The sequence below is a fragment of the Podarcis muralis genome, chromosome 1 (genome assembly GCF_964188315.1).
Source record: "Podarcis muralis chromosome 1, rPodMur119.hap1.1, whole genome shotgun sequence".
NCBI classification, from domain to species: Eukaryota; Metazoa; Chordata; class Lepidosauria; order Squamata; family Lacertidae; genus Podarcis; species Podarcis muralis.
Window position 1 is genome coordinate 75805684 of NC_135655.1, and position 11345 is coordinate 75817028.

General features: G+C 40.3%; 1 protein-coding gene across 4 annotated transcripts in view; it reads left to right on the forward strand.

The window, feature by feature from the left end:
• Positions 1–11284, forward strand: part of CHID1 (chitinase domain containing 1) — an 82931-nt gene extending 71647 nt beyond the window's left edge. The window contains exons 10-13 of one of the 4 annotated variants that reach the window (XR_013393630.1): positions 317–362; positions 1199–1258; positions 9364–9444; positions 10618–10660. Coding sequence is in view for 3 of the 4 variants with exons in the window: in XM_077931574.1 (XP_077787700.1) it covers positions 9364–9444; positions 10618–10660; positions 11037–11135 (223 nt within the window). In the remaining variant the exon portion in view is untranslated. Of the gene's footprint in view, positions 1–316; positions 405–1198; positions 1259–9363; positions 9445–10617; positions 10661–11036 lie in introns of those variants that run through there. The other 3 variants (XM_077931574.1, XM_077931576.1, XM_077931584.1) reach the window with 3 other exon arrangements.
• The last annotated feature ends 61 nt before the right edge of the window (positions 11285–11345 follow it).

Below are 11345 nucleotides of genomic sequence, written 5' to 3' on the forward strand. Positions count from 1 at the left end.
ATGTGTTCAGTCTGTGTCTTACACTTCTTCTAGTAGGCTCTGGCCTATGAAAACTTAGACCACTATTAAATAGTTTGTTTCTCAGGGGATATGCTTTAATTGATGCATGCTACCCTTATTAACTGATAGGTTGTAATACTGTTTTGACATTTAAATTAAGCAGGTGCTGCAAACTCTGTTGAAATCACAGTACTTTGCCTTGCTTTCCCAGTAAAAATGTCAAGAGATCTGATCACAGATCTCCTGTGTTGCATATTTAGTTTGACCCCTACACATACATGGATTTAACAACTGGACTTTTCTTGATCTATTACAGTGCCTGCAATTTCCCACAGAACCATGCAATCAAAAGCATTTTCCGTGTATCCACCATGCTGTTCTTGTATTGATGCACAAGCGGGAGAAATTGCCTGCTGATAGAGTATTGCCAGTGTGAATGGCATATCTACGTTGCAACTGGTTTCTGATTGAAAGGAGTTATTACATAGTGAGTGTAATGCGTATTATCTGGCCAAAGTTAGACTTTGAAGTCTCAGTGTTTTCAGTTGGAAGAGTTAAGCATGTCCAAACCTCCCATTGACATCTATAGGATTCAAAGGTGCTTAACTTTGTTAAGCCTCAGTGGACATTTCTGAGTCTCTGCATCTTTATCTTCATACAGGTAGCTGCATTTTATGCAAAATAGCAGTCTTATTCCCTGTAAGTGGGTTGCTGGTTTGGGGATGCACAGGTTAGTGAAGCTGCAAACAGGACAGGATTACAGACCAGAAATACCTCCTAGATTGGCTGAAAAATATATTTTAGAAGAATACACACACACACACACACACACACACACACACACACACACGGGGCCAAGGACTAGCCTTTCAGATGGCCACTGCACATGGCTCTCATACTACCATAAAGCATTGGCAGTAGCAGCCTGTGAAGAAAATGGGCTGTTATAAAAAAATAAAAATAAAAATCTTTTAAGTATTTTGTAAAGAGACGGGGCGCTTAATTTGTGGCTTGATTCATGACTTGAAGGCTCCAGAAAAATAACTTGGAAGGTGTCACAAATTAATCAAGGGAAGATAAGATATATCATAGGCAATTGTTTTCTGTGAAGCTTTTGAAATGTATGTGGATTGAGGGGCAAATCAAAGGCAACTCCATGCTGTAATTTAGCCAGGGTCTTCCTTGACATTCAGATCAGGAGGATCTCAGAAAAGGCGGACAACCCTGTTGCAGCGGAGAATGAAGAAAGGAGATCTATGTAAGTCTTTAACTTAAGGACTGCCTATGTGAGGGAAAAGCTCGATGCACTTAACCCATTTTACTTTGCTCCACTTGGGAAATTGCTTTGTGTGCATGCAACCATACATTTACACTTTATTTCATAAGAACAAACATCATTATCTTCCCAGTGAACTTTTAATATTACTTCACAAAACCCCAAAGCCTTTAATTTAATTTAAGCCGCCCCATGCCCCAAGAGACACAAGGGAGTCTTAGACCGTTTGGTGAAAGGCAGCCTGGAGGAATAAAGACATTTAACCTGGCGGTAGCAAAACATAAACAGGGAGGGAAAGCACACTGGGGAGCAACACTGCTTTGGCCGGATCTCCCTTCCCTGCAGAGTTTAATCTGGAGTGCCGTGACACAGCCTTCCTCTTGATTCCTTTGAGCGTGGGAGAGAGGGGGTGTAAAGAGATGGAGGGAATAAGGCTCAGAGAACTGAACCTTCAAGATCCTTGAGGAATGCACCTCCCCCCATCTCTTTTAGTTCCAAGATGGAGAATTTCACCTCAATATGGGAAGCTTTCTTGAAGAACTTCTTGGGGGGGGGGGCTTATCTGTTTTTCCAAGAAATCTCTCTATAAACTAATATATTCATGTGCATTATTTATGATGTGTCAATGGGTGGTGTCGATTGAGTGACGCTCTGGCAGTTGGGCAGGCGTTTGGCAGCTTCTGCCGGCGATGTGACAGATGGGAGGTGGATTTTGTGATGTGTGTGGACAATTTCCCTTTAAAAAAGCTCAGCAACCCTGGCTAATCCCCCCTCCCCAAAAGCTCAACTCCTCTGTGCCATCTTCCCCCATTTTCTTAAATTTGACTCCCCAAAAATTATACACGGGGGTGTTTTATAGACAGAAAAGTACAGTATATCCTTAATGTGCAAGTGTCTATAAGTAAGCTGCTTGTTAATGGCTCAGGCTACAATCCTTGATAGCAATACAGGTGTGGAAGATACATGCATATACACTTTTTTAAAAAGAAAAGAAATAGCACACTTGCCTGTTGGACTAGGTAGGCTGCTTTTCTTTTCAAATGTCTTTCCTCTTCAGCCACATGATCAGCTGCACTAAAAGCATTTGATATATCTCCGCACTACGTTATGAAAGCCCTTCCTTAATATATGGTGGTATTGCGGTTTTCAAATAAGTAGCTAACAGAATCTTGGTGACAACCAGCAAATGCATAGCGGCGTTTTACTGGCAGTCAAAGTCTGTTATCTTCAAAAAAAATAATAATAATCCAAATTATGATTAATCCCAATAATTTGACCATTTACTTCCAAGATTTGCAACCACAACCTCTTCATTGAATTACAGTTTCACCAAAGAAGCATGAATTTGAAATACCATTTAGAGCACATGAACCAATTGGTTTTGAAGAATTCTGTTTATTCCAACACAAATCGTCTGCTGCCTTAACTGTCTAGTATTGAAGCTGCTGAAAACTGTAACAAACTGATGAAATTTTAATACTTTTATGACTGGCATCTTTTATACGAGCTCCCAAATCAATAATTCTTATCAACATGTCTTAACAAGCAATTTTTTAAAGGGTACTTTTCTTAATAAATGTCTTATTCAACAACTGCCTTCTTAATTAGTTGGCTGACGCAGCAATAATTAATGCTTTTCACGTTTTCCCAGCAAGCGATTCCAGGCAGGCCTCTCAACACTCTTCTCCTTGGGAGAATTTAGGATAAGTGCCACATGTTCGATGGCTAAGCAATTTAAAATTCCATCATCAGTCATCATTTTGCAGGATGACTGGGTGTAATTATGCACCATGGCTGCCTGTTGATCATTGCAACTCTCAGGCTACAAATTGCTATTTTTCCAAGCAAGGTAGTTTAACCTATTTATTCTAATAGAGACCTTCTAAAATCTATGAAAATGCGTATTTATGCAGGGGTACCCTCTTCCAAATTGAGGTGAACTCTGGAAATAAACTTCAATGTACAGTCTAATTGAAGCATTTCACCAGAAGTTGATATCATTTGTTCTTAGACCAGCAGAGAGTAGGATCAACAATCAAAGTCAATTCATTTTAAGTAAACAAGCTTATTCCCTCTTTCTTTACAGAGAACAATACTCTGCATCTCATTTCTTAGATGCCAGTTGTTTTTTTTTGTTTTTTATGGCATTGCTTGGATCTAGGTTGGCCTTGGCAAAGTAAATTACTTTACCATTAACCTGTCGGTCACTAGACAAGAATGGTATTTTCTACGGATTGCACCATGTCCAGACTGCTTTTTTCTCTTTTTCTTTTAAAAGCTACAGTCTTACCATTCTGTCAAGGTGGGCTAACCTGTCAAAAACAGTCCCACTGTAAAGAGTGACCTGTCAAGTGTTAAGAATGGATAAACTGAAAAGAACAATATATGGCTTACTGAACAAATGCTCAAGGGGGAAAATTGGGATATAGTCTGTAGAGCCCAATGCCCAGATGCTTTGAAAATAACAGGGAAGTGCAGTATGGGCAAGGGAAAACTTAATTAACACTTGCCACTAGTAATAGAAACAAAAGGGGAAATTTTGTTTACCTTTTAGCTGCGGAAGAAATAACTGAAAATAGCATGTAAGAAGTAAACACATGGACTAAGTTAACCAATGTAACAGCAGAAGGATGCATTAAATGTGCATAAGTAATTATGAATTCATGGTATCACTTGCCTGGAAAAAGAATATCAGTTTAAAAGTAAATTTGATGTGTCATAACATATTTACATTTCTCTTAATCTTAAACATCTGTGTACCGTTAATGTAGAAGCTTAAGTGTTAAATTTCGCAGAGTAATTTAAGTTACTGGATCAGTTGTATGAGTGTTTTAGAGCACCATTTAACTTTCTCTGTTAGTTCCCCACCCGTATGGTGGGCGATGGAGAGACTGTGACTACAATCTACAGTGGTGCATGGAATCTGCAATAGGTTCTCTGGGGTTATTGTTGTTGTTTTATATAGAATTTCCTTAATTCAAAGCTTTTCTAAGTGAAACTTAGAAACTTTAAAAAGTGAAACAGCATATGTGTACAAGGCTCAGTGCTTTTATTTTATGAGCTTGAAAAGCAGCTTGCATGGGGGGGAGGAGTGGGAGCTGTTGAGAAGAGAATGCTCTAAGAAATATAGGGTTGTGTACTTACACTGTGTGAGTGCTGCTCCGGGTCCCATTAAACTTTATTTAGAAATGTCAAGGTTTACATATGGTCACTGCTTTCATTAAAATGTTAATGCTGCTTAACTGCTCAAATAAAGTATGTCTTAAGTACACAATGCTGGTGAGAACACTTTTGAACCGTCTGTTGTTGTTTTTTAATAGGACTCCTGAATTATTCAGTGAGCTCACAGGTACATGGCACAGTTATTCTCAAATTGTGTTTACCCAGTAGCTTAAATGCCACCCACTGTGACGTTTATTAGCACACCCGCCCTGCACAATGCAGAGGGGATGGTGATCTCTAACAAAGGGTGTGTTCACACCTCTCTGACAGCAGAAACTGAGCAGTAATTTAGGTTGTGTTTATTTTACCAATTAGTCTGCATCCAGTTGTCTCCCATTGCTAATTTTTGAAGCTTCATGCATATGACATTAGCAACAATCCATATTGATTCTGCAGTTCCTTGAGAAATACAGTTGTTTGATGTCTTTTTCCTCAAACCAGCTTCAGTCCAGCTGGGAAACCTTAGCCACATTCACTTCGCAGTTAAGCCAGGTGTGTACATTTGAGAGCACCAATGCACATGCATGGAAGAGCACACCTGTGCAGATGACAGCTTCATAAATAGGAGCTCCAGAGGGGTTGCAGGCTTGGGGAAACCGAACAGGTAGCACAGGCGAAGACACCCCTGACCCCTCTCTGTGTATGTTGTTGTTGTTTAGTCATTTAGTCGTGTCCGACTCTTCGTGACCCCATGGACCAGAGCATAGTATATGTGTATAGCAAGGTGCAAATGTGAATTGAAATGCAGAGGGGGATAGGGACAGGGAATGGCTTCATTGCATTTTAAGCGGCTAATGTGTACCTTATTTTTCCATGCATTAGTCAAGATTTTTTGACTCAAAAAATGGGGTCGTCCAGTACACAGATAGTGGCATGGGGAAGAGAAGCTGCGTGCTGCCAGCCAGCCAGCCAGTTGGCAGAAGGGCACATTCCTTCTATGCCACTGTGCATGGGAAACACTCCCTAGATCGTTTCCCATGCGCAGTGGCATCGTGGGACGTTGCGCTCCCACCAACCGGCGGGTGGGAGCGCAACTTCCCCTGATGCCACTGCGCACAGGAAACACTCCTGCCAACCGGCTGGCGGGCAGGAGCGCAACTTCCCCTGATGCCGCTGTGCGCGGGAAAAGATCTAGGGAGTGTTTCCCATGTGCAGGCTATGCCCATGCACAATGGCATAGCCTGCAGCTGCGTGGGGGGAGAAGCTCAACAACTTTGGGCCATCTCCCCTCATTTTCTTAAAATGGAGTCCCCCAAAATAGAGGGGGTATTATACATGGGGGCGTCTTATAGACGGGAAAATATGGCATATAGCATCAGCAATAAAGTGCTTACATTTAATAGGTAATGCAAGTGAAGTGGAAGGAATAGGTTTAATACCCACTGAGGGTAGCATGTACAGTGCAGGTGTTTTACTATTGAAGTAACTTCTGCAGCAAACTACTTCTGTTCGAGAAATAAGTAAATATATATAGTTTTTTGGCCTAAGGACTCCCACGGTAGGTACAAATGAACCCAGGGAATTTTCAGCATACATTGTGAACTACAGTCTGTTCAATCTTTGAGGAAAGCCTTGGCAGTTGAAAATGTACAACTGGCAATCTGATATCACTGAGTTAGCACTGTTACATCACTTCCACGAGTGGAACTATTCCTTAAAATAGATGGTGGAGCGATTTGGAAGTTGGTAGATTAAAAGAACACATCCCAAAGTGCAGTTTAAAATATGCCCCTGCACATTCTACCAGCTGTAATCTTTTTCTTTTCTTTTCTTTTCTTTTTTTTTTTTTGTAAAGAAAAAAGTATTGGAAGATTTTTCTTCCAATTCGAAGTAGAGATTTGAGGTCATGTGCAATAGACAATTTTTCTTGCACCATTATAGATCATTCCTGTCTCAAATGCTGAAGAACCACAGTATTTTTCACATCCCAGCCAAAGTACATCTTCTACGTACACCACCCTTCAGAAATCATAGAAGTCCCGCCCCCCTTTTGAACCTTTTCTCTCATGGTTAAATGCATCAGAATGAGTGTTGCTTCAAGGGCCTGGCTACCTTAATATTTTTATTTATGTTCAGGGGTTTGATGCCACAGTTTTAAATAAAATTGCTCAATTGTTGCTAATCCCATATGTAATTGGAGCCCTGTTATAAACAGTGGTATTGCTTGTGCACTGAGAGGCATGAACTGACAATGACTTGGCATGGTGTAGCACAAACACATGTGCATGTGGACTGCTGGAGCTTGGAGATCTGAAGCCATGCCACTCAGGCTAGGAGCAAGTACAGAAGAAGATCAGCCCCTTTGTGGTCTTTACTTTACTAGAGAGCCAGTGTGGTGTAGTGGTTAAGAGTGGTAGATTTGTAATCTGGGGAACTGGGTTCGCATCCCTGCTCCTCCACATGCAGCTGCTGGGTGACCTTGAAGTCTCTCAGCCCCACTCACCTCACAGAGTGTTTGTTGTGGGGGAGGAGGAGAAAGGCGATTGTTAGCTGCTTTGAGGCTCCTTAGGGTAGTGATAAAGCGGGATATCAAATACAAACTCTTCTTCTTCTTCCTTCCCCATTTTATCTTGTATCTGCCTGTCACTGTATCTCCTTTGCAATAACCACCTGTATGAATTTTTTCAAGGTCACAGCCACTTTATCAAAATAAATCTTCTCAGTGCTCTCACCAGCTCAGCAACAGACCAAGACTACTTGTGATGCTTCTTTGGGCTCTGTCAGTAGATCGGTGGCCTTGCTGTTGCTGTCTGGCAACGCTGATTTGGCACTGGCGTTGACAATGAAAAGTGGAAAGCCCTGGAAGTGCACACTTTCAGACCCATTTTAGGTGTTGGTATCATCATCTTCTAGGCAGTATTCACTTCTGTGATTTTTATCCAGTAAGGTGCTGTTGGATCTGTCTAACCTTGTGTAGCAACATAAGATTTACCTTTAACCACCTGTAAAGGTATAGAAATTAAGTTTCTCCAGTTTAGAAGAGATTGCACTTCTCCTTTTCTGAACACACACACACACACACACACACACACACACAGAGAGAGAGAGAGAGAGAGAGAGAGAGAGAGAGAGAGAGAGAGAGAGAGTCTTGATTGAAATTTCAGGATGAGCAAAGCTGATTATTATTTGATGGAAATCAGTTTAATGTCTGTAGCATCTGAAATGGAAGCTTTCTAGTAAAATATACAGCTAAGGTTGATTGCTCTGAACAAAATGATGAGCAGAGAAATATCTGTCATACTAAAACCTTACACTGATTGGGCAGATGGTAGCTTAACACAACTTAGGGGGAAAATAGAAGAGAGAGAATGGCTTTTTGTGTAACACGAAGAGAAGCCCACCAAGGTTTTCTTGCCTTAATAGCCACCCAGAAACTTGGGGTCAACAGCTATCTGCCCGTAAGGAAGACTGTTCATACCACTGAGTTGTGCTTCCAGGCACCTCCGAATTGCAGTACAACAGCAGGGAGATTCTCTGCATCAAGGATGCAGTTCCTTATGCTTACCACAATGAGCATGGAAGTCATAACCCCTCTCTTAACACAAGTTATCTGAATGCAGCCTTGATGTTCTTCCTTGTAATTTCCAGCTGTTACAGGGGTCACTAAACACACAGTCCTTATAGGTCTTTTAAAATCCATGTTCATTATTGACCAAGGTGGTGCTCTTTGAACCAGAGATTCTGCAAACAGTAATAGAAAATTCAGACTTCCCTACCAAGGGCTGCCATACTGAAAAGAACTCTTGTGTGAAAGACTTCAAGCAAAGCGAAAGATGAAAGTTGGTGTTGATTAATTTTGACATGACAAAGTTCTGCTCATCTTCAAAGAGCATTTGCCTCGTTCTATTTTTGAATGTAGTAGAGGGCAGGGGATGAAGGTCACCCACTTGGAAGAACAATAGCGTTGGGGTACTTGCAAAATGGAATTGAAAAGGAGGAAGGCATCCACTATTAGGGCTTTACCAGAAATGGACAAAACTTGTTTGTGAGATCCTTATTTGTAAAAGATGATAGATAAATAGTGTACATTGCCTGGTACTGAACTGAAAATGGAAGCAGGTGGAAATATAAATACCACAAGATTTCTCAATTTACAGAAGGGGATATTGACATTGGCTTGTTTCCCCCCACAAAAAAGGAAAGAGAGATTTTTTTTTAAAAAAAGATCATTTCCAATGCTACCATAATGAACTGTAAAAGAAAATAGCAAATGTATGATCATGCTATGGTGCACCTCTTCGCAATAAGAAGGTTTTTTCTAATGTGTAGCAAACTCTTTTTTTGCTGGTTGAGAATGTAGAGCTACATGGTATGGTTGATGCCATACACGACAGCTCCAGCTATATAATAATAATAATAATAATAATAATAATAATAATAATAATAAATAAATTATTTATACCCCGCCCTCCCCAGCCAGAGCCGGGCTCAGGGCGGCTAACACCAGTAAAATTACAGTAAAAAATACAGTCATACCTTGGGTTGAATGTGCTTCAGGTTGAGTGCTTTCGGGTTGCGCTCCGTGGCAACCCGGAAGTAATGGAGTGCGTTACTTCCGGGTTTCGCCACTTTGTGCAGACGCTCAAAATGACATCACGCGCATGCACAGAAGCAGCAAAATGTGACCCACGCATTCTCAAAAAGGAGCCCGTTCGCATCCCGAGATACCACTGTAATAGGAAAATAAAAACCAATTTAAAATACAGGTTAACATGTAATTTAAAATGCAGCCTCATTTTAAAAGTAGCCCATAGATCATATAAATGTGTGGCTGGAAGATGGTCATTTTAAAATATTATGTTACTGTTGCTATATATAGATTCTAGAGAGAATTCAGGAATTCTGTTCTTTTTTCCCTTTTTTAGGTATATAGAAATCTTGAAGGAGCATAAACCTAAGCTGGTTTGGGATGAACAAATAGCTGAACACTATTTTGAATACAAAAAGTGAGTTGCAATCATAAAATGCCCCCCCCCTTCTAATATTCATTTGTTTATTTTTATACAAAATTCATGGGAGCAACTGCCTCCAGATTTTACTTTACTCAAAGCAGAGGAATGAAAAACTGTTGTTGTTGTTTTATTTAAAAAGTAAAAAAAGCATAATAATCAGTTCAGCAATACTCAGTGCAATTAGATCAATAGCAGGATTTTGCCACCTTTACAATAGACAAGTGCCACTCCTTTAAGGAAAATAAGAGGATTCACTGAGGAGTTATTGTGAAACTATCCTTGATTTTAATAGCAATCCAGTTAAAATTATGCACGTGAATCAGGTTACACTTTATTTTGTTGTAAATTTCTAGTGGAAATTAGACACCAAACTATTCTCAAAAAGTAGCTTTCAAAGGGTGACATTAAATGTTGGGTTATTCCAGATGCTCTGTCTCCACAAGTATATCAGCTTGCCAGACAGAAAGATCCCCTTCCACCCATATGCTGTTTTGGGGTTTCTCCTGACCCCATTCCCTGAGCCAATTTTAGGGGTCCAGAAGAACACGGTGGGGAAGAGATGGGGAAAACCCTTACAGCGCAAGGGAAACCCTTGTTTAGGGCTTCCGCTGACGGGGTTCGTTAGGTAAATCCTGCCCAATGTCTCTTGTGGCATACTTAAAAACCAGACTGTATAATAGTTTGACCAAATCACTTTCCTCTTCCACCTTCCCACCCCCTCAATTTAGATGGATTTTGGCTACCCACACGGCAGAAAAGTATACCCACTTGTGAAGCATCTCATCTGCAGTCACTGAGAAGTCTAGATTCTAAACTAAATGCAAAAGCCAAGAAATGAAATCATAGAAGTTTAAACAACTTATGCTCACCTTCAAAACCCTTTGCCCTTCAATCAGCCATTGATTATACTAGAAGCTGCTTCTGGACAGCTTTGCTAGTTCTGAGTTTTTTTCAGCCTGCAGGCTCCTTAAAGTACAGTCTCTGTCTCTGTCACTCTTTCTTAGTATGAACTTCTTTATTTTATTGTACAAACAACCCATAATTCTTTTTCTCTCCCTTCTCTGTTCCCTGGAAAGAAACAATTTCAGGGTGGGATAAAATACACAATATATATGTCTCATGATAATATCAATTTTCATAACTGTTTTCTCTTTTTGTGCTTTGTAGAAGTAAAGGAGGCAAGCATGCAGTCTTCTATCCAACTTTAAAGGTATGCACCCTTCTGTTTTGGAAACAAAAAGGAACATGGCCAAAGGCTCAATCTGATTTTAATGGAGTTGGAATGCATCCAAAGCGCGAGTTTGTTTTATATACAGTTACTCCAAGGCAGGATGTATATATCAGCTGAATAAATTGGTTGCACATTACATTCTTCTGTTTGCTAAAAATAATTTGTCAGATTACTTAATGACAAAAATTCAAAGCAAATGCTGTTTAGTTTAATGGCTTCTTATGAAATAAAATGAAAGGTATTTATGCTGCTTAGTTTTTGTTTCCGTGCAATGCCCCCCCCCCCAGCTGATCAGTTCATAATGTCTATATTCAGCAAAATTAATTATCCTTCATGTGTCTCTTGTGTTTTGCAGTCCATCCAACTGCGGTTAGAGCTTGCAAAGGAACTGGGCACAGGAATTGCCATCTGGGAACTTGGCCAAGGACTGGATTATTTTTATGACTTACTTTAAAAATATGACATCCTTTTTTTCATTGACATTTCATCTTCAATCAACTGGAGCTGGAGGGGGGTGCAGGATGAATTTTTTTGTGGGGAGGGGGGCAATGTAATTTATATGGAATCAGTTTCAACTTTTCCCAATAAAGAGTATTTGAGTTATTGCGCTTCATGTAGTGCATGGAGATGGGTAAAGTAAGGAGAGCTGCCGACTTCAGTGTTC